The sequence below is a fragment of the Ostrea edulis genome, chromosome 2, assembly GCF_947568905.1.
Source record: "Ostrea edulis chromosome 2, xbOstEdul1.1, whole genome shotgun sequence".
NCBI lineage: Eukaryota > Metazoa > Mollusca > Bivalvia > Ostreida > Ostreidae > Ostrea > Ostrea edulis.
In genome coordinates, this window is record NC_079165.1 from 100,632,638 (window position 1) to 100,660,163 (window position 27,526).

The following is a 27,526-nucleotide window of genomic DNA, read 5'->3' on the forward strand; positions in this document are numbered from 1 at the left end:
CATTTAATTGATAGTAGTATCACCAATTCAAATATTGAGCAGACAATATCTGCCTATGTCAGGAGTGGATTGACCATGTGACCTCAAAATCAATAGGGGTCGTCTTCTCCTGAAGATATACCAGTGTACTAAGTTTGATGTATGTCAAGCAAAGGGTTCTCAAGATATTGAATGGACAGTATATTCCTATGTTCAGTTTGACCTTTGACCATGTGACCTCAAAATCAATAGGTGTTATCTTCTCCTGAAGATGTACCAGTGTACTAAGTTTGATGTATGTCAAGCAAAGGGTTCTCAAGATATTGAGTGGACAGTATATTCTTATATCCAGTTTGACCCTTGACCATGTGACCTCAAAATCAATAGGGGTCATCTACTCCTTGGGATGTACCAGTGTACCAAGTTTGATGTCTGTCAAGCAAAGGGTTCTCAGGATATTGAGCAGACAGTATATTCCTATGTCCAGAGTAGATTGACCCTTGACCTTTGGACCTGAAAAACAATAGGGGTCCTCCTCTACTCATAACCAACCCACATATGAAATATTATGATCAAGTGAATGGTTCTCAAGATATTGAGAGGACAACATGTGGTCTACCGACCAACAGGTACAAAGCAATATGCCCCTCTTCTTTGAATGGGGGCATAAATATTACATAGAGAGTACATTTATATTGGTCTTATTTTTTTCGATGCAAAGAAAGTATATCACACCCTGATGATTGCTGATACTTGAAGCCAAGTTCTACAAATCATGGTGTAAAAAACACCCTATATTTAATAGCTTTTCACTGGTGTATCATGTACCATTGGTGGTACTCTTGTTAACTTCTTTACAATCACCTGTCCAACTCTTTTAGTCTAGTCAATCTAGCAAATCACCTCAAAGTAATTGCAACAGAAACAAACTCGACGGAATTTAATAAACAAAAGCGTGATTAACAACATACAAAAAATCGGACAATGGGAAATATTTAAAATTTAGACTTAAATGTTTTAGTAAACCATCGATATTTTGTGATGTTTACGGCACGCCGTACACGTAAAGGGGAGTAACTTAACTGTGACAGTCATCGGAATAAAGTTATACACGACGATCTAAAGTGCATGTAATAAAAAACGCTATTAAACAGCTTAACAGTTGTATTAAAAAGGTGATTTTAAGACCTTCTATATACATACAATATTGCTCAGCATCTCATAATTCTTTGCCTACTTCCATTCCCGGGGAACTTTCGCGAATAAAGCTTCAAAATATTTTGTTTGACCCTCTACTGAATTAATTTAAATTATGAAACACAATATTTACTTTAGAAGTTATGAATAATCAATTATAAAAGAAATCTTAAAGAATTCGTGTCAATTTACAAGGGGGAATTACGGTTGTTAAAAAAGAAAGTATGGAAAGCCATTCGGGTTAAAAGTTTCAGTTATTTTGTATCTTCATCATTTGAGCAAGCGTTTTGTATTAAAAACTTTTATAAAACTAAGTAAGTAAAGTATTTTTGCTTTTCTTTTTCAAATTCAGGTTTGGGGAGTCATTTATGGGTAATAATAATGATAATAAAACATTGATAATATATAATGATAAAAATCATTTCTGTGCTTTATATATAGACATTTCAAACACAATGTGCATTTTGTATGATCCTCTAAAATTTACGATAAATAACTGTATCCCATTTCCATTCTTAATGATCGTGTGCCAGCGTGGCGAGAATTCCATCGTCATCGAAAACAAGTTTTGTCTTGAATAGATGGCCGGGCGGTCTAGCGCGCTGTTCGCATGCTGCTAGGAGATATGGTTCCGCAGGTCGTGAGCCCAAGACTAATCAGAAAGAGTAACTACTCGATTTTACATCAAATCATGATACTATGCGCAAGTGTTTACTTGCATTGGCAACGAACTCTGAAATAAAAATAACTGCCCTAAGGGACGAAATCAATGTCGGAGGAAAATTTAAATTCAATTAATTAGGGGGAGGGGAATAAAAACTCCCGCAAGTTTCTGTCATCCGACATCGATTACACTTTAGTGGAAAAAGGAAAAAGACAAGCGACTGTTGAATACCACATAATATTTAAAACATATTAATGAACATTTAATAGATTAAATGTACACTTTCATTTGTGAATAAACAGTAGAAAGGGTATACAGAGGTATACAGAGTGTTGTTTATAATCGTACGTTTCTTTTCTTGTTATTCGATTAGTTTCAACATTTGTCATATTAAGTTTTAAAGGGGGGGGGGGGGGGGGGGGGGGTTCTTGGTGAAAACTATGTGAACTTAGTTTTTTTGTGAGACATTGAATTTTTGATCTTGCCCTTAATATAAGTGAAGAATATCGTTAAAACCAGACGTCTTTTTAGGAAACGAAGTTTGTCAATCCTTTCCCTTTCTACATGCATTCACAGGATGCGACACAACGTCAAGAATGTTCGGCATCGGAACAGGTCCTATATAGTTAAAATGTAGACAAATCGCGAAAAAATTCTGTATATGATTAGTTTTTAAATGAAGGCAGGCTACTAACAAACAAGTTGATGGTGAAGGGGTTTCAACTGTTTCGTTTAAAGTCGGCATTTCGCGAATTATATGGTCGTTATAACAATCTACTTTGCCAATACAGCCTATCATTGGGTCAAATCTGCCTGACTTGTTTCATATAGATTGTTAGGCCGTTTTTGGCACAATGATATTGAATAAGGGTAACTCCGTTTGCCTTATTAAGATATAGAGCTCACGGCGGGTGTAACCGGTCAACAGGGGGTGCTTACTCCTTATAGCCCATAGGCATCTGATCCCACTTCTGGTATATCCAGGGTCCGTGTTTGCCCACCTCTCTATTTTGTATTGCTTATAGGAGTTACGAGATGGATCACTGTTCGTTATCTTCACCTTCCTATATGAGGATTTCATTGAGAAAAAGATATATTCTGGTGTCGATGTCATATCGACTTTGTACGATGAAATACCATAGAGACACTTATAGGAGATTTGCTATGTGAAGAATTGTCTAACACAATATAATTTTTATAAGTTCAGTCATTGCCACTAACTACTAACTACAGCTGCAGAAAAGGAGCATTGCAAGAATTTTTTAAGTCATAGAGTGGACTAAAGAAATGATTAATTTGGATCCTTCTAATTGGGGCTTATCACTGCTTTCAGCAATTCTTGTATCCGTTAAAACTAAATTACAAGTCGCGCCAGATAAACTTTTGAACGTTTTTCACTGTAAATGCAAGGCAAATTGTGACACTAGCCGTTGTACTTGTAAAAACATGGACTGAACTGTTCTGGAATTACTCAAATGATCACTTATATAATTATCAGGCACGTAGCAATAATGGCTCTACACCTTTTATCATTACATGCAAAGTTGATAAATTTTTACGTACAGAGGTCGATTTTTAGACAGATTGGTTGCCCTCCCCCCCTCCTCTTTTTTTTTTTTTTTTATTTTTTTTTTTATAAATAGCATTGTCGTGAACTGTACACAGTGGAAGTGTAAAATTGAACTGAGAGAACAACCTTAGCCCCCCCCCCCCCCAACCAACACCACACACACCATCAAGGATTTTTATAACTTTGGATTAAAATTTACTTGTCAATTTTCAGGCAATATTGTGAAATAATCTTCACCCCCCCCCCTTTTTTTTTTACGATGCTGCGTGCCTGATTCATTTTGCTTTTAATTCTATGTGTCCATTGTTTTTAAAACAGATTACTCCTGAAATTCTCGGTATTAATTGCACATTAATGAATTTGGATAGAACTAAACATCAAATACGGCTATAACCCCCCCCCCCCCTTTCCCAAACTGTAGAACTTGACGAAGTGCACGTATTAAAGATTTCTTTATAAAATCGAAGAAACTGAACCTTGTTTCGTCATAGATGTAGTACAAACTGTTAAAACTCAGCTTAATAAAGAATTTGGTAACGTAAGCTTTACTATACACTGTTTGTTTTAAAATACTACATGTATTTATGTGAAACATAGGACCGGAATGGTAAACGCGCCTCCAACTTCCGATGTAAGGGGAGTATCTGCAAAAATGTAGGTCATCTTTTACAGACCATTTTTGAAGGGGCACTTGTTTTGTGTTAACAGTTTATTTTAATGTATAAATCTTCATGTGGTAACTCATATATGCCTAATAGACAGGAAAAAGTATTTTCTTCCAAAATGGACAGGAAAAAGTATTTTCTTCCAAAATCCAGTTTTTAACGATTTTTGTTGGAAAATGAAGATTTCAGCCCAAAATTCGGCAAGGGAAAATAAATTTTGGTGCAGAAAAGATAAGTTGTGCATTTGGACGTTTTATTCTTAAATTTATAAGATCAATGCCATCTCTTCTATAAAACAGTCATTTCCTATCATTTCCAGTTTTTCACTATTTTTGTTTAAGAAAAAGGTAGGTTTTCCTACCTAAAATGGTATTTTTCATATATATTGCCAATAATCTATATATCTTACTTGTTGAGCAGTTTTTAAAATAAATCCTAACTTCAATTTTTTATTGGTAGACTCAAATGTATGACAAAATGTGGGTTTTTTTCTTAAAATTTGGTATCTTTAATCTTTAACAATTATATTCAAAAAAGCAAGATTTTACCCAAAAATTACAGTCAAGGAAAGAATATATTCTGCTGTAAAAAAAATTAATCGAACATTTCCAGGTTGAAATTTGAGATATGAAACTTATTTTCACTGTATGTTACATAAAATGGACATTTTCTTCAATTTCCAGTTTTTAGCGATTTTCATGAAAAAACACATCCTTTTACCCCAAAATTCCAATTTTCCCATGGAAATACAAAAGCTGATTTTTAATATGTTGTTTGCATGTGTTTTCTTGCATGAATACTCAAAATTTCATTTCTGTTGCAATTAGTTTGAGGTTTTGCTCATTTTTGAGCTAGATTGACTAGACTATTTACAAATTTGGTATAAAGCATTTTTGGGACAAGGGAGACATAAATTGTAAATTCCATCTTTTCTACAACTGAACATCTGTAAGAAAAACTAAATACATGTAGTCATTTAGAGCCGAAAGGCCTCTACCAAAATTGTGAATTTCATGATCTACAGATTAGAGGTTCTGACAAAAGGGTACGTGGGGGCCAAACCCGGTATATACATGTAGTCATAGTGATTAAATGTCTCTGATTTGAAAGCTAGACATCTTGTTCAATTCACTGCATGATGCTATAAAAACTAAATCAAGGAAAAGCAGAAAGGGATGTACCGTAATGGTGAATTTCGTGTTACCCCTCACTGACCCAGTGAAGCCAAATTTTTATATTTCTTGGAAGACTCGAAGAACAAAGTAGGTCCACAGTAGGGCTACAAAGTTTTAGATAGGAACATGTAGGAATAGAAACCTTCTCCAAGAGAACTATACAGGGTACAGTTAGTAAAACCAATAGATGCAAGCACCCTCATGTAGTGTAAAATCAAATTTGTTCACACCATGACCCCTGGATCATGGCAGATTAACAATTGGGATTCATAGTTTTTCCACAGGAATATAGGAATTATTTTCAAAAAAAATCTTCTCAAGAACCAGAAAAAATACAATTAAGATATCAAATGAACATGTAAGCATCCTCAGGTAGTATAGATTCAAGTTTGTTCACACCACGATCTCTGGAGTTTGTTCACACCACGATCTCTGGAGTTTGTTTACACCACGATCTCTGGAGTTTGTCCACACCACGATCTCTGGAGTTTGTCTACACCACGATCTCTGGAGTTTGTTCACACCACGATCTCTGGAGTTTGTCTACACCACGATCTCTGGAGTTTGTTCACACCACGATCTCTGGAGTTTGTCTACACCACGATCTCTGGAGTTTGTTCACACCACGATCTCTGGAGTTTGTCCACACCACGATCTCTGGAGTTTGTCCACACCACGATCTCTGGAGTTTCACTGGACAGAGCCACATGAATTGAGTAATAGCAATTCCAAGTTACTGCCGGAACACATTTTTTATTCTAGATTTTATATACTGTGATCCATTGAGTTAGCCTTCGATACTTTAGTAAAATAGTGTCTGTTAGGAAAAACAATGATATAATATATAATAAATTACATAGGAATATTGACACATCTTAAGCTTCCCAGTGACAATAATCAGAGTTACAATTTTATGTCCAGCATAGATCCCACGGGCCATGATGGGGATTTATTTTTTAGATCACAGGAACGACTGTCCAAGGAGCTCTTAACATGACCCCAGTGTCACTGTCAAACTTTATGGAAAATATTTTTTACCTAGTGACCTTGACCTACTTTTTAAAAACTTCAACCTGGGCTATATCGTTTGAACCAAGGGCGATAGGGTTTTCATATTTCAAATATAGATGCTAGGTCCTCGTGAAGAGACCATAACTATTGACCTTGGACTTTGACCTACTTTTCAAAAACATTAACCTTAGCTATATATCTTTTGAACCAAGGGGATAGGGATTTGATATTTCAGGTTTAGATGCCTCATGACTAGGCCTTTGATATGGTATCAAAACTTTTGACCTAGTAACCTTGGACTTTGACCTATTTTTCAAAAACTTTAACCTTTTGAACTAAAGGGTTAAGTTGATAAGTTGAGTCATGCTTCCCAGCAAGCTGTGTTGTCTGACAACTCTTGTTAAATTACAAAATGTGATTTCAGGTGATTGATGTGGCCTATGGGCCTCTTGTTAACACAGTTATTTAGTACAATGTATAGAGAAAAAAAAAGTTATAGCCCACACAAACTTAATTTGTAATACCCATGAGAAGCAGTCATCAAAAGAATTATGCCCCCTTCTGGGATGGGGACAAAATTCAATCACAATGTGCCAACCATTCAGGTGCGTGTCAGGTGTGAAACTTTGCTCAGACATAACCTAATAAATGTTCAACAACTTACTTCTGCAAAAATTTTAAATGTGAAGTTGTAGTACATTATGTATAATGATTTACTTAACTTTTACAATATGTTTATATTTTTTTTTATCCAAACCTTGAACAAGATTGTATATGTATATATTTCTTCAATCTTGAAATGACTCCCAAGCTGATTATTAAAATATATTTACATTTTATTCACAACAATAAATAGATGGAATTCTTATGACCATGAACAATACAACATTTATTGTATCAGATTTTATGCTTAAATGCTTTCAAGTGCATTATAATAACCTTTTAAAGAAACAGAGAAAAGTATAAACCACAAAATTATTCAATTAATGTACCTCTAATCGGGACAATACATGTATATCTTACACTGACAAGCAAACTGATAGTCTTCTATCAGCTGAACAATTTTGTTAAAAATCACAGTCAATTCTCACTGGAATATTATAGTCCACCCAATCTGAAGTCATTTCTCACTATGACTTTGATCAATGGCCAAGTGGTTATAGGATGTTTGCTTTGTAACCAGAAGGCCTGGGTTTGATCCCAGTGTCACGCAAAACTTAAGCCTTTTAACATACCGGTAGGTAGTGACTGTTCCTTTGCGAAGCACCAGTGACATAGGAAGTAAATGTCAAATATATCTTTCTGATATGAAATTAAAAATGAAGGTCCCGTTGGCCCTGATTGCCATACATAGGTCAACATTTGTGGCACTACACTTAATGCAGGTGATGTCTCTACAGGAATGAAACGTAAAACAACATACAAATGAAACAAATGGCTTTGACCTTGGATCAGATCATAACACACCATTTGGCCATAATCAACCTTTGTGTTAAGTATTACCCTTCCATCATTTCTCAGTAAGAAAGCAATACATTAAGGACAGGAACATACCGACAACATGGTATTATTCCAAATATATTCCTAAAACATTAAAATATTGGAGTGTTAGAAAATAAATACTGAAAAGTTATAATGTACCAAGATGAACATACAAGTCAAAGGTTAATAAAAGCTTTAAATTATATTATCGTATGCTACGTACAACATACTTTTAATATGATGAATACTAAGAGGTTCCATATAGGAACATGTAGATGAAGCAAAAGTCTTAATAACTCCATATTGCTCAGGAGGTGTCAGCTGAGAAGTACTTTTGCCTTTATAAATCTGACATGAAATAGGCTATCAAAAAGAGTGGGAGGGGGTCTGACTCAAAATTTGTTTGGCTAGAAAAACTTTTACCTAATGGAGATGAAAGATGATTTAATGCTCAAATATTTCCATCAACCCAAAATATATAAACAAGATTACATTGGAAACTTGCAGTCAACATCATCGTAGTTGTTGATAATAAATAATGTTTTAACATAAATCAATGTATAATACATGTACTAGTGTTTTACACATGAACATATAATAATTATGTATGATCCCACACCTCTAAAGCACCCTAATAAACTTTGTTATTTAATACATGAAACTTCACACAACAAAATTAGTCATTAACAAATAAACATACAGTGCCGCTCAGTATAGAGTAATGCAACCAACCACATGAGTATTTGTCTAACTATTACCACAAGTACAGCAGTTATATCATACACATACCTTAACACAATGACAAGTCAACATAGATGAAAGACATCCTGAATATAATAAGGTGATCACAGAAAAATAAATTGCAGAGATGGAACTCAAACTACATTCCACAGTAGACATTATAAATGGGAAACCTGAACTTCATTTCAACTGCAATTTGATAAACCATCTTTAGATGTAAATTTTTTTTAGTAGCTTTGAATCAAGACCAAGGCAATAAATAAAGATGATTCTGTCAGCTAGAGCAAAATTTTGTGCAAAGTATTCCAATCAATTTTACTGCACTACATTACCAGTGGTTCTATCAATTTTGGAGCATTTCCTCTCTGAAAAGGATGCAGCAGGAGTAAAATCAAACATCTGTCAGATTCAAACCCCAGACTTTATATCAAAATATGTTTGTGGTTATATTCTAGGAATGAAATGAGACTGACCACCATGTGCAAGGTTACAACGTACATCTTGTGACAGAACCCCCACCGCATTGTAAGATGAGTTCATTTTTGCACTGGTAACTGGTGTATTATAGTGTCTTAAAGTGCCCACAATATCTTCCCTGTGCAGTATGATAACCGGTTTCTCCTACATATTGCTCATGAGAATTCCCTTTTAATGTATTCAATATACTATTTCTCTGTTCTTGTCCAATGACAAGAACATATATACCCTCTCCCCCAATCCTTGCGACATTCCCTTAACTCCTGCATGAGAAAACTCAAGTCTTTGTACTGTGTCATAGTATCATCCAGCTTTTAACATTCTCTGGATTCTTCAACCCAAGACTAGCAGACCTGATGACTTTTTTCTGTTCCATAGATAATCCACGTATACCTCCTCTGGTCATACAAGCAACCACTGCATCATGTATCAGCATCCAACATATTCCATACATCAATGTGGTCCAACATTCCATAACAATACATAGACAAAGAAGGTTATTTCAATATCTCTCTCCAACTCACCAAGAGTGCAACAACAATTACAATTAATATACACATATTACTCTAAGTGACTAGCAATTCTCTTTTATTAATTCTTAAACTAATAGACATTAATTAAGAGAGACTAGTTGTGCTTTGTGTCAAACATGACTATATAGAGGGTGTATCAAGTTATCAACATAGTGTGTTTTTATATTTGAGTTGAAATGAACTTATGAATTACTGTGCTTCTAAGAATAACCTTGTTTAATTATGGAAATACAACCTTTAATCATTTATCAGATGCATAGCTTTGATCTTTCACTTGATCACAAAGCAGAAAATCTCTTATCATGTATAGTTCAAAAGAAAACAAAGAGAATGACAGACCAAAAACAATATGCCTACAATCTTAAGTCTTAGGGCCATAAATATTAAAAAACACGAGTACCGCTAACTGTACAATACACGCCCGTCGGACAGTGAAATTCAACCTGGAAGCATATTGTGCACTCTGAATTGATACAACACACATTCTGAATAGAAAAGCCTTAAAGTGAGTCATGATGCACCAATCCATCTGACATGTGAGCTGATTATGTATTTCTCTGAGAGTGAGGTTGTGACAAAATGTCAGTGCAATATCTATCTATGATGATAAAAAGTCCAGGAAACCATTTGATCTACTTTTCGCCCTAAAGTAGGTCATGATCCACCAATTAAGTTGAAATGTGAACTGATTATGTATTCTCTGAAAGGGAGGTTGTGACTAAATTTCAGAGCAATACCTGTGACCATACCAAAAAAATCTGAAAAACTGTTTGACCTACTTCTACCCCTAAAGCACTGTAGGTCATAGTGCACCAATCCAGCTAAAATGCAAACTGCACTTGTCTTCCTCTGAAAGGAAGCCTTTAACTAAATATCAGGGCAATATCTGTATCCGTAATGGAAAAAAAGCCAGGAAAACTGTTTGACCTATTTTTAGTCCAAAAGTAGGTCAAGGATGGACCAATCCAGCTGAAATGCAAACTGAACTTGTGTTCCTCTGAGAGGAAGCCTTTTGACTAAATATCAGGACAATATCTGTATCCGTAATGAAAAAAAAAGCCAGGAAAACTGTTTGACCTATTTTTAGTTCAAAAGTAGGTCAAGGATGGACCAATCCAGCTGAAATGCAAACTGAACCTGTGTTCCCCTGCGAGGAAGCCTTTTGACTAAATATCAGGGTAATATCTGTATCCATTATGAAAAAAAGCCCAGAAAACTGTTTGACTTACTTATAGCCCTAAAGTAGGTCAAGGACAGACCAATCCAGCTGAAATGCACACTAAACTTGTATTCCTCCAAGAGGAAGCCTTTGACTAAATTTCAGAGCAATATCTGTATCCATAATGAAAAAAAAAGCCTGGAAAACTTTCACCTACTTTAAGTCCTAATATAGGTCACCGATGGACGAACCAATCCAGCTGAAATGCAAACTGAGTTTGTATTCCTCTGAAAGAAAGCTTATGTGGAAATTTCAGGGCAATATCTGTAACGAAAAAAGTCCGGAAAACTGTTTGACCTACTTATAGCCTTAAAGTAGGTCAAGAATAGACCAATCCAGCTGAAATGCACACTCACTTTTATAATTCTTGAGGGAGATATTGTGACCAAATTTCAAAGTTGTATATGCATTTGTTACGGAAAAAAGTCCAAAAAACATGACCCCAGACGGACGGACAGTCAGCCAGACGCACAGACAGCGCCATAACATAATACGTCCCATTTAATGACGGGCGCATAAAAATAGCACAGTAAATATGAAACTAATCATTTTTGCTTGGAGATTCTGACCACTTTAATATCCTGAAAACCACTACAAGGGTTTATAATACAACAATCGTAGCTAGCTAGTAGATGCTAGTGACTTATAATGTAGACATAACTAGGAATAATACTGAGTTATGATAATCAAAAGCAGTAATGTTGGAATGCCTATGCTCTAAAAAGTAGCAACATTAGTGACTGGTTGGTCATTTACATATAGCTACTTTGGGTAAAAATTGTCTCATCCAACTCAAGGCCCACTGGCCATGTTGGAACTTACCATTACAGACAATGAGACTACTTCGATGAAAGCTTGCAGGAGCACATGGTATAGCATGGTGAAAATTTGAATGCTTCATTGATTGATCAAAAAAATCTTGTACAGTGTTCAAACTTGAAATTATGTAAATTAGAAACCAATGCTGCAAACAATTTGCTTGTATATGGTGGAGCACTTAATATTACAACGAAAACAGAATTTAACTTTACAGATAAAAACTTTCATATTTCTTTGTATCACTTTTTTCAAGAAATGAATATACATATTCAAAATAATATTTTGAATATGCATGACAAAGATAAATACAATCATTCTATAACAAAGAACATTATTTTGTACTTTGTTTGTATCTTTGAGTCAAATGCAACACATGACGAAATAACCTGCAAAAACACAAACATACATGTACTAATGCAGAGTTCAATTCTGCATACACCTTACCCAAGTTTTCACAATCACAAATAGCAGCATATATATCTGTAGGATCAAATTTGTAGTTTGGGGTCAATTTTTTGTGGTTAGAGAAACGGCATCTTGATTTCTTGCTGGAGGAGCTGTCCATCCTAATGGTAGCTCCTAAAGATGCTCCTGAATAATTTGACAATATGTCTGTACCATGAAAACAATGAAAATTAGACACCCACAAAAATTAATACATTTACAGGTGAAAAATCATCGAGTCATATTTTGGGTGAATTTACACTGATGTGACAAATACTAACTGAAACGAGATAAACAACCATTTCACCAATAAAGATTCTGATTCTTGAAATATGCATTCAACAGACCAAGGTGTTTGACACTATCTATGAATGGAATTGAAATATAAAGCAAAATATATTGATAAATACAGACTAAGCACAGTACATTAAGGTTATGAGAAAACTATTTGATCATGAAGTTAGAATTCATCATAATTTTGAAGACAATCAGTACCCAGGTAAATGATTTACACTATCAAGTGGATTCCACTTTGGTCAACATCCTTTTTGTTAACTGCATGGTATAACCATCACCTGACTTGTTAACATGAACACTGATCTCGTTTGTCCTCTACAGCCATTTTCTGGAGACCTCGCGACTCCATGGATTTTCCCACCGTCACCACTTCAACATTGCTGGGATAGCCACCTGGACCAATGTATGGAGACATCATTGGCTTGCTGTTCTTCAGTTTGTGGGCAAGAGTCAAAAATATAGCATCAATATGGTTTGCCTTTTCATCATCTTTTGCTGATGTCTCAAACAGAGGCATTGTGTGAGAATCGGCAAACTTCTGGGCCAGGTTTGTGTTTACTGCAACCTTATCAGTCATATCACACTTGTTTCCGACTAGAATACGAGGAATCTCCCTGTTCAGATTGTGTCTGTCACATTCCTCAATCCATCCTGGCATGTTCTCAAAAGAGGACATCTTTGAGACATCATATACAAAAACCACAGCATGCACATTTCTGTAGTAATGCTGTACCATGGATTTTCGGAATCTTTCTTGCCCTGCAGTGTCCCAAAGCTGCAGCTACAATGAAACACAACAGATGTTCTGATGACATTTTGATAAGAGAAAATATAGAGATGATAAATATGAATACAATGTACAAATGTTCCCAGTAGCATCAATAGAAAAGCAAGTTAAATACATAATTGTATATATATAATCATAACTTTGTACTACTTTCTATGTATGTTATCTATTTTACTTGACTTTCAAAGCAAATTTTAAACAGATGTAAAGTTTGACTTCCCTTAGTACCACATTTAAAAAGATCAAGTGACCTTCTGCTTTCTGTGCTTCCTTACTTGGAGTGGGAGGGAAACAATTCCATGTAAACTATCTAATTCTTTGATACGATACTTAAGTATATCTCTGGTACTTTTTATGCCACATGTTTAATTTTTTCCCTTGTAAGTACTAGTGTAAATAGCTGTTTTTGGTGCTACATGTTTTCCATACACTATTCATTAAGAGAGGTACACTTGCGCATAATGTTACTTCAGATAAAGTTTATTTAAAAAAGTATATTTTTAATAACAAAAACTAATTATATATCTCATAGGAAATAGCAAACGTCTCCTGCTATTCATCTATTTTCCTTTTTTCTGCATGCAGCATCAGCGTTCAATTCATGTTTACAAAAAGTAGGAGTTATGAAATTTTAGGTTCTATCTGCCACATACGACTATTTGAATTTAATTACAAGATAAAAGTTATGTCCTATGTGTCCTATATCTAAGGGTTGGAGATACCACAAAATATTTTTATATGTTACCATAGTAACTATACAGAATGTAAACGTGATGTTTTATTCTAAGATGCATTGTGATATTTTTTAATTAGAAATATAAGGTGTCAGGTCAATCCGTTCCACGGTCTGTCTGTCCCATGGTCGATTCGGCCCATTTTGCTTAGTCAATCCGGCCCCTCCAATTTTTTTTTAATTAAAGATATAATAAATAATTAATAACTTAAGAGTTTTTGCATGCATATTGCAGTTAGTTATCAAAATTAAATAACTGTCAGAGTTAGGCATGTAAATAAAATTGTTTATACATTGCACCCTTAGGATTCATCATCTTTATTTGAGGTGCGATAATCAGTACAATTGGTTATGAAAAAGTGTGCCCATTAATTATTGTAAAAACATCGTTTACTTATTTAAGTTTGTACAGCAATCAATGTAAAAGTGTGTCCATTAATCATTGTGAAAACACCTAAGTGAAAATATTTACATTAGAGTTTTTATAACTGCATTGTTGTGCAATCTTTGATCATTAATTGGGTGCTTACAGTAACCTATAACTATTAGAAGTTTTTTTTTTTTAAACTCCAGAAGTTCAAAGAATTGCTCAGAGCTTAGGAATATTTTTTGATCCACCGAAACCAAGGATATATAAGCCAATCTTCAAAATGGTCCATTATTCTGACAATGGAGTTTCCATGCCAGTACTATCACCAGGAGATCCGACCGCGGCCGCAAACATTAAAGTGTGAAAGGTGCAAAAAATGGCAGCATCGTCCATGCAACAAAGGTGTACCATTTTATTCATATTTCGTTGTTTAAAGCTGTATGGCCCGATGTTCATGTATTATTTTTGTACATAATTACTTTAAAGCAGATTAATACATTATAAAGTTATTAACTTTCCCTTAATTACATGCTTGAAAACATCTGCATGTTAAAGAAAACAGTGAGAATATTATTTGGACAGTAAATATAGTGTGGTACATATATAAATCATCCGGAAAACCTCGGGTCTTTCACCCAAAACATGGTGTTTTCGGTGAAAGGCCTGATGTGTTCCGGATAATGAATAAATCATACAGTGTTAGACGTCGATAAATAAACCCACGTGCGTCAGGGAAATCCCAACATTATGTATTAACTCATACGCAACTGTCTAGTTTTAAGGCTTGAAGAGCATAAAACAACGAATTACGAAGAGGTATTTGATACTTTTATTTCTATTAAACTTATGGCACGGTACTGTTGTAATAAAATACACAGCTTTACACAGATAAGACCACCAATGATCTTAAAGTTTGAACTGGTCACATAACTATCACTTGAAATGGCAGAGTGACGCAGTTATTTGTAAACATCGATTTAAAATAAAATAATTTTGGTTAAAACAGGTGAAATAATGTATGACATGTCATACAGCCGCATAACTACATACGTGCGATGATTTAATAGCGTTTTTACGAGATGGAAAAAAAAATGTTGTAATTCGGACCATACAGCTTTAATGGTTGTTTCATCACGAAGTATGTTATGTTAATCTGCAATCAAGCCATAAATACCTTCAAGGATTACCACCTGATGTCAGAGGCACACATAATGAAGAGAAAATACGCAGATGAATTCCACTGTAAACGAATTCAGAACTGTAAGTAACACTTGGAAAAATAATTCAAAAACATGGTAATTATTTTTTCTCGGCCAGATCGACTTGGGGATGTATTAAGTAAGGGACGGATAGTCTAGGGACGGATCGGTAATGGGATGAATCGACTAAGGGACGGATTGATAATGGGACGGAACGTCTAGAAATCGAAATATAATAATCAAAATAAGGTCATAAGTGGCACTTACGTCTATGATATACATTTCCCCAAAAGTATTTATAGTTTTCCCCCTCTAAATTGGGGAAGCTACATATCTTAATATGGCAGGCTCAAATATCAGTACAACCTCTTCCTGAAAGAAGATGATGCATTTTGCATCCCTCATATTTCCTGAGACTACGAGGTACCTTTATCTGTTCCTTGTCCACGTCCACAGTTCTTTCTCTGAAGTCCACGCCTATAGTTGCCTCTGTTTTATCTGGAAACTTTCCGGTGCAGAACCTGTAAGTTAAGCACGTTTTCCCTACATTGGAATCTCCTATAACAATTATCTTAAAGATCCTTCTCTGTGTTTGTTTCTCTATCACACTCACAGACGGATCTTTAACTTGAGAAGCTGACGCACTCTGATTCTCTGTCATCGTGCCTCTGTAGGTTATCTTATCGAAAAGAATCTTTTGGGAAAATATTACAACAAAATAGAGTATGACATCATCGATTATGCCCTCCTTTTTCTATATTTTTTGGACAACTTGGCCAGCTGATTTCTTATTGTCAAAATGAAATCCTTCTCAATTAAGTGCTTGTAAAGTAATGATAAAATCAACAATAAGGAAACGTTTTACTGACATCACCTGCAAATAATGAAAATTTGAGTTTGACAAATTATGCTACTTATGAATCCATATATTTAGATATTTTTTTCAATTTTTCGATCATTTTATAAGGAAAACCTCAAATATTTGTTTTTTGTCAAAAAATATCAAACACGAGAGGACAACGAGATTTGATTCCTCCATATTGAAATTTTCCACCTCGTGGTTTGATTTGTTGATTCCATGGGAATTGTTGCCCTCGGCAATAATTAACACCCAGATATATCACCAAAATGCCAACAAGTAATCCCCTACCACCAAAAGAGAACGCACTTTTCAAAAGAATTTTGGTATGTACGGTTAAATGGATTGCAATCGTGTACTTTTGTGGGCTGGGCGACCAAAATGTCTCGACCTGCAACATCCGTTTTAGCGGTGCATGTTGGTTTTCTGTATTCTGTATTTCAAAGCTTACGAGTTGATTAGACGTTTTAAGGTTTCGTAGATCATGTTTACTCAAATAAATGCTCAAACCATCCTGACACTATTTTCAAGTTTCCATACACATGTCACATTTCTCATGTCAAGTACTAGTAAATAAAGAGAAAATTCTGAATTCATTACATAGAAAAAAATTGCCATTTTTTTCAACGCTTCTACAGATACACACGTTGATAATGGATTGTTTTTTCAATCTTGGACACAATTTCATTGTATGTGTCTTGAAGTAGGTCTGTTTGTACATCAGGAATTATGTGCACATGATCTTGCATGCTTTGATAAGTAACTAATTGCATGATATTAGATATTTTTGTGGAGGTTTATTGATCAGTGTTTCACCTGTGGCTGCTATTTTATCTATAGTTGTATGGTTGTTCTCTTGAGATGCATGCTAATGATTGCTTAAATTCTCTGCCTAGTCATGATATTATAACATGACTTGCAGATCAATATAGGTTATCTCCCTTTTTTAGCACAACCTTTCACTTTTCCCTCTAATCCGAGATTCCTCTGACTCTTACCCCCGCTTTTATATTTGACATGTGCGGGGGAGAGTCAGAGCGGACTCCATATTGAAAAGTGGGAATTCAGCGACACCAGCTGGTGTCGCTGCTTTACCTACCTCTTACAACTTTATTTCGCGGATCTATCTTCCAAGACGTGAGAATTCAGTTATCGGAAGATTATTCTACAAATACATCATGATTAATACGATGCTATCGCCGTTTAAACGATGGAATTTTGTGTTTATATGTGCTGACGTCATGTGCAAAGAAATCAAATGGCGAGGCGGCGACCTAATTCAAGTGATGCTCCATTTGTCGGTGTTAGGGTTGTTTAAACGGCGATAGCATCGTATTAATCATGATGTATTTGTAGAATAATCTTCCGATAACTGAATTCTCACGTCTTGGAAGATAGATCCGCGAAATAAAGTTGTAAGAGGTAGGTAAAGCAACGACACTAGCTGGTGTCGCTGAATTCCCACTTTTCAATATGGAGTCCGCTCTGACTCTCCCCCGCACATGTCAAATATAAAAGCGGGGGTAAGAGTCAGAGGAATCTCGGATTATTTTCCCTCGTAATCATATGTAAATTATTTGTAAATATCTAACGTCAAACATTTTTCAAAAGTTATTTGTATCCATTTCATATAGGATGCGTATGGGGCACTGTATAACAGAAGGAAATGCTATTTTTATTTGTTATCCATTATGCTGATATAAGAACAATTGGTGAGGTTATACCAACATGTTTTTTTCTTTTCTACCCACTGGTACCGGTACCCATTCAATTGGGGAAAAATATATAGCGTCAAAATCAAGCAAATTGGGAATTTTCTACCAATGTATCGGCAAATGATTTCAACTAAAAGAAAAGAAAAAAGAACAAAAGAAGAAGTATTCATCTCTTTAAAAACTTTTTTACAGTAATATTTGCTGTTGTGAGACAAAAGGAATTGTCGTAGGCTCGTTTTAGAATTGTCGTAGCTCTACAAAACGCGCACTGCCATGATCTGTACTTTCGATTAAATACAGGAAGTGAACATTTTAGTTAACTCGTAAGTTTCAGACTAAGTAAATTATGATGTCAGTGGTCTATTTTTCGGCAAGTGAATTGGGAATTTTTAGTCTCAAAATTGGGAAAAATCAATGGTTTTTGGCATTGGGAATGGTACCGTTTATTGGGACCAGTTAATATAGAAGGAAAAAACCGCTGTATACAATGTATAGGGGAAAAGTGAATTACACTGACCCCAGCTTGACCTTGCAAAGAGAAACAAGTTCTCCAAGTTCACAATTCAACCATTAGGCAGAGTAGTGAATAACTATCTCAGAATTGTTTTGGATAGCAAGAATGTTTGTTAAACAAATAATATTAAAGATGCAGGTATTTTGTATGATCCATAGGGGGCCTTCCCAATGCTAAAAAGCAGGTATTTTCTCCAATTTTTGCTTTGAAATTCCCAAACAATGAAAACAAATCAAGCAGAGTAGCCTAATTGTTCATAGATCTTCTTCACAGGCCCACAGATTACAATTTTTGCTTCAAAATTGTTAAGTAAACCAAATTTTCTGACCTTGTCTGATTTGAATGAGGTAAACTTTGACTAAATTGAAAGTCGTAAGAAGTCCAATTATACCTTAATGTACTCTGGATATGTTCTCTCACTATACTTTGTATGAAACATTTTCCCCAATTTTAAGCAAATGTCACTATTTTTCCCAATTAGAAAGGCCCAGGCCCTTAAAATCAAGACCTTAAAAAAACCCTGAGAGGAATTTTTTGTGTAAATTTGAATGTAAAAGTGTGTTGTCTTGCATGGAATGCGATATTTAACTTTTTTGATGATAATTAATCAGGTTATCACCATGGCTACATTAGATGAATCACAGTTCATGCAGCATTTCATTGTATAATTTTTAAACTCAGTTTTTCGGAATGAACCTAAACTGTATTTAGATTGATGAAAATAGTCTTTTATGCAATTTGATTATATTTCATATATCAGAGTAACATTAACTGAATAGTTTTATTTTCTTTGCAGAAATGTTATGAACAGAAGCAGTATAAAAATGGGTTGAAATTTGCAAAGCAAATTTTAACAAATTCAAAATTTGCTGAACATGGAGGTAAAATTACACAATGTTCATGAATATACAGTAATTAAAATGATGCTTGATGTATTTATAATCTTCAACTGTGTTGTTCTCATATTAGCAAATGATTTATCTGTAACAGGTTTGTAGAAATTTAAGGAAAGGATGTTTGATTTGATTGCAGAAACACTGGCCATGAAGGGTCTAACCCTAAATTGTCTAGGTAAAAAGGAAGAAGCTTATGAACACGTTAGAAGAGGACTTCGAAATGATCTCAAAAGCCATGTCTGTATCCTTTGTGTAATAAACAGAAGTCTGGGCTAGCTGTATTGTTTTATTTTAATGTCTTGTAGACTAGCAATATAACAACAATCCATGTATGTTCATTTACAAGTAAACAGGAAACTTGTGTCTTCCTCTTGTTTGTTAAAACATGAAAGTTTGTGTTTGTGTGTATTTTGGTGTACAGGTTGAGTGATTCAGGTCTGTATTAAGTAATGATGATAAATTTAAAGAGAACAAATCTTAAGAAACCATTGAATGTTTGCCTTGACAGTAAATAGGTTGGCATGTTTATGGATTACTGCAACGATCAGACAGGAAATATGACGAAGCAATTAAAGCGTATCGCAATGCTCTTAGATGGGATAAAGTAATGACATGATTTCATATATTAATATAAACAGTTTTATTTATTATGAAATATTTTTGTTGGTACTGTGTTGGAAAAATAATTTATTTAGAATTGCTAATTTATAAGAATTTTTTTTAATAAAGCTGTTAAGAGTTAAGAAATTTTATAGATGTATACCGGTATATCTCTGCTTTTGTTTTACAAACTTTATTTTCCTGTCTTCATGTCACTGAAGTATTCATGTATATTGTTTCAGGACAACTTGCAAATTTTGAGAGATCTATCTTTGCTCCAAATACAAATGAGAGACCTGGAGGGCTACAGGGTAAGCATACATTATTATTGTTGTTATGTAAACTCTTCATTTTACTTTTTTCCATGAAAAAAAAAAAAATGAATTAAGAAATAATTTGTAATTATTTTCAAATTCTGAATTGGAGCTTAAATTGGTCTCTGTTTTTTCCCCCCTCATATATAACTGGTACCGATAAACAGTGTAATTTCCAATGCCAAATACCATTGATTTTTCTATTTAAAAAAAAGCCCAATAACAAACTGCTAAATCTTTGCAATTCAAGGCGAGTAATTCCCTTTACAAGTTAACTCATTCTTTCACTTCCTCTTAAATAGAGAGTAGAAGTCAATAGAATAACACATGTTAAACAATGGGATACCTATTCATTGTTTTAGAATTATGTTTTTTAACAATGGAATACCTATTCATTGTTTTAGAATTATGTTTTTTAACAATGGAACACCTATTCATTGTTTTAGAATTATGTTTTTTCAGCGTTAATTCTAAAACCAATGCTTTGTTGACATGAAAGGAACTATTTTGATGCTATTTTCCCCAATTGAATGGCAGGGCTCAAAATTAGCGAGAAATACTCGTGAATTGCGAGTAGATTTGAAAAATAGCGAGTAAAAATAGTGGACACTCGAAAATCTTAGCGAGTGGGGATTTACAAACCATGATCGTATAGGATCTGTTTTAAGCCGCGATGCGCCATTTGCTTTTCTTAGACTTACACTCAAAAGCATACAAACGCTTACATGATCGACCGATTTCAACAACCGTTTCTATCCGGATTTTTCTTTTATGATTGTTTAAGAAACTCGGCGTCAAACAAATGTTTTAGACATCGCATTATAATGAAAAATATAGACCTGTTCACTTATAGGGGTGATTAAATTGACTTGGTAAAACATAGACTCCGATTTCTTGTTAGATAAATGCATAACAAAAAGCTCATACTTAGAATTCAAGTCTTCCGGTAGTTAATTTAATAAGAATTTTCAATCTACATTAATTCATTTTCATATTGAGGTTGGGTTGTAGTCATGGCAGGAGTGCACTGCTCACCGTGTAGGCGATTACCAAAAAAAAATCATGGGACTCGTGATTGTGCTGCTTATAAACCATGAGTCTGGGATTCGCTTTGAAAAATTACTCGTGACAACCCTGATGTGGCATGAAATTGGAAGACATTGGATCTATACCTGTGGTAAACAGGTTGTGAATATTAGAGGTGCGATGGTCAAGAGACCTAAACATTGCATCAAATGACTTACGTAAATTAGTGTTTTGTCCAAACGATGCCCGTTGACCCACTAGGCTCAGTAATGGTGGGGAAAATCATTGATTTAAAAAAAAAACATAGGAAAAAAGAGCACTGCTTTATTATTTTTATTTTAGCTTTTAGGTTTTCATTTTAGCTTGTGGATTTTTTTACCCACAGGCTAAAATTAGCCTGTGGAAGAAAAAGTTCATTTCTGCCATTCCCATACAGTAGAAAAAAACTGCTAGGTCAGTTCAGTGAAGGGGGGGTGGGGGGGGGGGGGGGGGGCAGTGCTTCTGAGAAAGTGAATTGTTTTCCTATCATTTTAAAATGCCTGAAAAGTATTGTAAAGGTATTTTACTATAATTTTTGTGATTACATATTGTAGGAAACCCGCTATCAGTTGTTGGTGTTGCGGCCGGGACAGAGGGCGTCATGGATTGGCTATGCTATGGCTTATCATCTTTTAGAGGACTATGACATGGCTCTCAATGTCCTGGAAGAGTTCCGAAAGACTCAAATTGTAAGTTATTTGAAATTTCTCACCTTTAAAAATCATAAGAAATGGCGAATTATTTCTTTACAACACCATGATGTGAAACATGAATTTGTGATTCTTTTTGTTGTGTATTAATCTTTTTGTCTTCTCCAGCCGAAGAATTTAGACTATGAGCACAATGAATTGTTGATGTATCAGAACTTAATCATGAGAGAGGCAGGAATGATTGATGAATCCTTGAATCATCTCCAGAGATACGACAAGCAAATTGTTGACAGGTTAGGAGTGGAGGAAACTAAAGGTAAATGTTATATACTGATATGTTATATGTGAGACGTTTGCCAGTGATGATTTCATGCTTAGTTTATTTTATTTGTTGGCTGCAATGTTGACATTTCTAGCTCACCTGAGCTTAAAGCTCAAGTGAGCTTTTCTGATCCCCTGTTGTCTGTCGTCCATCTGTCTGTTCCTTTCTCTCTCTGTAAACTTTTCACATTTTCGACTTCTCCAGAACCACTTGGCCAATTTCAACCAAAATTTGCTAAAAGCATCCTTGGGTGAAGGGCTTTCACTTTTTTTTTTTCTAATGAAGGAGAGAAAATCACCAAAATGCAAAACACAGGATGGGGTCATTTAAAAATCTTCTCAAGAACCACTAGGCCAGGAGAGCTGAAATTTACATGAAATCTTCCTGACATAGTGCAGATTCAAGTTTGTTAAAATTATGGCCCCTGGGGGTAGGTTAGGGACAATAGGGATCGAAGCTTTACATGCAAATATACATACATACACACACACCTATATATAAAGCACAGGAAAATTTACTTATTTGGATACCCCCCTCCCCTGGGTTGAACTCATGACCTGCGGAACCAAAGCTCAACCAGTGCGCCTAGATGGTGTGAAATTTCGTGTGCTTTAATATTTCTTCCGTTAGGGCAGTTTTGTTCATTTAAAAGTTCATTGCTTTATTTATATATATATATATATATATATATATATATATATATATATATATGTTTTCATTATTTCGGTGTAGGATACATAAGGATGTTTTGATAAACGTTGCTTTTTCTGCATTCGTTTGGACGGCCATTTTGTTCAACTTTAAACAATGCGTTCATGGAAATTTCTCTCAATAACTGGTTCCGGTTGGTATTCAACATTCGTATTAAAAAAATAACAAAACATCGTTTTTATTAAGTTCTCTAATTACACAATACACAACACAATAAAAAAATCCTACCCAAAAAACAACAAAATTATAGACACAAAACGCATACGATACCCAACACTTACACACTTTTCTCACCAACGATAAATACGGAGAACAATTTAAGCGCAATCCACATAAAAAAGATATAATGATGCACGAAGATTTCATTTATAACGCTAAATGATGGCACTTAAATAACGTGCGCATCAAGGGATTTTGAAATATTCACTGAGGTAAATGCCGTGCACGAATCGGCCGATAACACAGGACAGTTTGATTGGTGTAGGTATGGACAAGATTTACCAACACCCAAGCCGCATGTCCATACAACAGACAATTTTTTAATTGAACGCCTTTAGTCATCTATGTCCAAGCAGTTACCCAAGCGATTGTAACATTGCTACGATAAATCTTGTCTTTTATGTTTGGTACCAAAGCTGTTCGTGAACATAATTTTAATAGCGAAGGTAATCACACTATGCTGAACACGCAGGTGGTTGAGAAATTATTTCTTTGATTATCAAAATATGAAAAATGAAGTAAATTTCATAAGAGTACAATTTCTAAATAAACATTATTTAATTGTTTATCACTGGCTTTAATACGGGGTAGTCACCTGTATTGATGTCACCAGATCTATTGAAACGTGATCAGTCAAGCGTCTCTAATCCCCAAACAGACCAGGAAATTTACATGGTGAATGCCTCAGGCAGTCAAGGTGTGAATGGCTTATTATTTTGAGAATCACTATTGAATAATTAGGGGTTTATGTTTTTGTCGGAATTTTTACAATGTAATACCGAGTCCTGGCATTTTAGGACAACGTAAAAACGAGGTGTATTTTATATAGGTTTGTTAAGAAATGGTTTTGTGCTTTGAAATTCCAACGTAATAAAGGGGGAACGTAATAACGGGGTTCCACTGTGTGTGTGTATAAATATATATATATGTATATGTGTGTATATATATATATATAAAGCAAAAATAGCCTTATTGGATCATTACAAAATTATCTTAAATATGGGAAAATCAGCCATTTTGAGATGATGTCTTACAACCAATGTTTTGTCAGTGCATGTAATAAACTTGTTGTGTTTTGATGCATTTTATTTTTAAAAGCATTGACATTTCAATATGACATTCAAACCTATATTTTTAGTTTTTAGAAAAGAAGTTAAATTGTAAGGAATACATGTTAGATGTGTAGGTTGGGGTATTTTCTGCAGAAGAAGTTCACACCAATTCTGCATATTATATACAATACTACATATACAATAGACATGTATTGCTTAATGAAAACAGAAGTAGGATATATGTATGTGAAACATGTATGTGAAAAAGAATCCTATTGTTTTTGAGTCATATTATGTTCTATCCTCAATAAAACTAGATAGCAGTCTGAAATGTGTCTGGTGTATCGCTCTCATTTACTGTGTAGCTTGGCTAGTAAACCTCTAATGTCATTTCTGATGTTAATTTAGCCGAGTTGCTGATACAGAAGGAGAAGTATGCTGCAGCGGCCGACATGTACAGGAGCCTCATGAACAGAAATCCGGAGAATTGGTCCTACTACGCTGGTTTGGAGAAAGCTATAAAACCGAGTGAGTCATTAAAGCATAAAACCACGGTATCCGATTCTTATCAAATTTTGATCATGATTAGGAAAAATTTGTAATTGGATTAAATGTTAAATATAAACAAAAATTGAATTAATATTGCCTTTTCCAATTTATAAGTCTAGAACACCTATCTAGTAATTTTTATATACAAATTCTATTGAAATAAGGAGTTGGTTTATCTATTAAAGCTGGTTAAGAAATAAAAAAAACAGCTCTAAACCTAGTTTGCAGTCTTTCTTACATCAAAGATACAAAAACAAAAAAGCAAATATCAGAATTTTTTATGGAAAATTGTAGACTTAGGGATGATTTATAACGGCCAGTTACTTAGCATTGGTGGTTGTAAAAGAAAAAAAAAGACTGCGGAAAGTTTTCTCCAAAAATTAAAGCTAAAATTGCAAGATATGCTATATCTAGATAATGTAGTTACTAAGTAACTAGAGCAGAAGATTTTTTTTTAAAGCTATTTTGAAGGCAGATACATTGCTTTTTATGCAAAAATGATGAAGAGAGAAGAATTCATTGTACTGTATATACATGTAGTTGAATTTTCAATGTTGGGAGAAATATATTATGTACCATGTAAGCATGGTTTGATATATATTAATATATATATATATATATATATATATATATATATATATGAGACTGTGTTTGGAATTTAATATGATTTTGAATCTATTTAATGAACTTGTCTGTAGATTATGATTTAAGGTCAAGTGTAAATGTATTAAACACATTGTGTTAAGAAAAAAATATTGCTTTTAATGTAAAAAGCAAGTTTCTTTGATTTTGTATATTTTATGAAAATTTTATGAAAAGGTTCTAAGGAGGAGCGCCTAAAACTCTATACAGACGCTGAACAATTGTATCCCAGAGCCGCCGCTCCGAGACGACTGCCATTGAATTTCACAGAAGGTAAGAATAGATGTGTATTCAGTTTCAAATTGTTTTGGAATGTATTGATTTCACCTGCTTACTCCTACATACTGAATTTACAGGCAACACATTCAGAGGTTTGGCAGACACGTATCTAAGAAGGGCTTTCCACAAAGGTGTACCACCCCTTTTTATCACCATGAAAAGATTGTATAAAGATTCTAAGAAGGTGAGAACCAGAATATACACTGAATGATATGATTTATAGAAATGATTCTTGATTACCGAAGCACTTTTGGGGTTTTTAGGTCACCTGAATTCATTCAGGTGACCTATTGCTATCTGTTTTTGTCCGTCGTCGTTCGTCGTGCGACGTGCATCGTGCCTTAACATTTGAACATTTTCAGCTTCTTCTCTGAAACCCCTGAACCAATTTCAACCAATTTTGGCATATAGCATCTGTGGGTGGAGGGGAACAAAAATTGTGAAATTCGTGGTCCCTGCCCCCCTGGGGCCTGAGGGGTGGGGCAAAAACCATCAAAATGAGTGTAATTTTAAAAAATCTTCTTCTTTACTCCTGGACATCAAGAAGCCAAACTGTGGGCATAATTATAATGAGTGTTGAGCCCTCTACCAAAATAGTGAAATTCATGGCCCCTGGGGCAGGTTTTCTTGTGTTAGGGTGGGGCTCTATTGGTCATATAGTGAAAGTGTAGAAATTCTTTGAAAATCTTCTTCTCTGTCTCTGGGTATTAAGTAAACAAACTAATAGCATGGTAATGATGAGCAAGGATGCCTCTTTATACCCCCCGCAACAAGTTGTGGGGGGGGGGGGGTATACTGGAATCGGGTTGTCCGTCTGTCCGTCCGTCCGTCCATCTGTAGACGCAATGGTTTCCGGGCTCTAAAGCATTATCCTTTCCACCTACCGTCACCATATCATATATATGGACTACCCATGGGATGAAGATGTTCCCTATCGATTTTGGGGTCAAAAGGTCAAAGATCAAGCACACTGGTCATCGAAGTAGCAATATGGTTTCCGGGCTCTAAAGTGTTATCCTTTCCACCTACAGTCACCATATCATATATATGGACTACCCATGGGATGAAGATGTTCCCTATCGATTTTGGGGTCAAAAGGTCAAAGGTCAAGCGCACTGGACATTGAAGTAGCAATATGGTTTCCGGGCTCTAAAGCGTTATCCTTTCCACCTACAGTCACCATATCAAACATATGGACTACCCATGGGATGAAGATGTTCCCTATCGATTTTGGGGTCTAAAGGTCAAAGGTCAAGCGCACTGGACATTAAAGTAGCAATATGGTTTCCGGGCTCTAAAGCGTTATCCTTTCCACCTACAGTCACCATATCATATATATGGACTACCCATGGGATGAAGATGATCCCTATCGATTTTGGGGTCAAAAGGTCAAAGGTCAAGCGCACTGGACATTGAAGTAGCAATATGGTTTCCGGGCTCTAAAGCGTTATCCTTTCCACCTACAGTCACCATATCATACATATGGACTACCCATGGGATGAAGATGTTCCCTATCAATTTTGGGGTCAAAAGGTCAAAGGTCATGCGCACTGGACATCGAAGTAGCAACACTCAGAAAAGAGGTAGTTTATACCTATTACCAACACCCTTTGGGAGATTGGGGTAAGCGGGGGGTATTCTTAGTGAGCATTGCTCACAGTACCTCTTGTTAAAAATTGTGAAATTCATGGCCCCTGGATCAGGGGTTCTGGTACTAGGGTGGGGCTCTATAAGTCATATAGTGAAAATGCATTTCTTTGAAAATCTTCTTCTCTGT

General features: G+C 35.0%; 2 protein-coding genes across 3 annotated transcripts in view; one reads left to right on the forward strand and one right to left on the reverse strand.

Annotated features, from left to right (window-relative positions):
- Positions 1-7,079: 7,079 nt before the first annotated feature.
- On the reverse strand, positions 7,080-16,204 carry LOC125678745 (putative Ras-related protein Rab-33). Its single transcript, XM_048917415.2, has 2 exons — positions 15,790-16,204; positions 7,080-13,054 (listed from the first exon to the last, which is right to left on the reverse strand). Exons 1-2 carry the CDS (start codon positions 16,021-16,023, stop codon positions 12,560-12,562), a joined length of 729 nt encoding a protein of 242 aa, XP_048773372.1. The 5' UTR covers positions 16,024-16,204; the 3' UTR covers positions 7,080-12,559.
- Positions 16,205-16,390: 186 nt separating this feature from the next.
- The window catches only part of LOC125678744 (N-alpha-acetyltransferase 15, NatA auxiliary subunit-like), a 30,292-nt gene continuing 19,156 nt past the window's right edge, over positions 16,391-27,526 (forward strand). Inside the window, exons 1-10 of one of the 2 annotated variants that reach the window (XM_048917413.2) lie at positions 16,391-16,547; positions 19,247-19,331; positions 19,483-19,587; positions 19,862-19,950; positions 20,189-20,257; positions 21,880-22,014; positions 22,144-22,291; positions 24,688-24,807; positions 25,648-25,743; positions 25,827-25,933. In XM_048917413.2, the coding sequence (XP_048773370.1) occupies positions 16,491-16,547; positions 19,247-19,331; positions 19,483-19,587; positions 19,862-19,950; positions 20,189-20,257; positions 21,880-22,014; positions 22,144-22,291; positions 24,688-24,807; positions 25,648-25,743; positions 25,827-25,933 (1,011 nt within the window). In that variant the 5' untranslated portion in view covers positions 16,391-16,490. Of the gene's footprint in view, positions 16,548-19,246; positions 19,332-19,482; positions 19,588-19,861; positions 19,951-20,188; positions 20,258-20,637; positions 21,462-21,879; positions 22,015-22,143; positions 22,292-24,687; positions 24,808-25,647; positions 25,744-25,826; positions 25,934-27,526 lie in introns of those variants that run through there. The other variant, XM_048917414.2, reaches the window with a different exon arrangement.

Excerpts from the sequence above, each read along its gene's own strand:
- LOC125678745 (XM_048917415.2), bottom strand. The coding sequence starts at position 16,023 with ATGACAGAGAATCAGAGTGCGTCAGCTTCTCAAGTTAAAGATCCGTCT. Across the intron at positions 13,055-15,789 it reads TGGACAAGGAACAGATAAAG|CTGCAGCTTTGGGACACTGC; the intron begins GTACCTCGTAGT and ends GTTTCATTGTAG.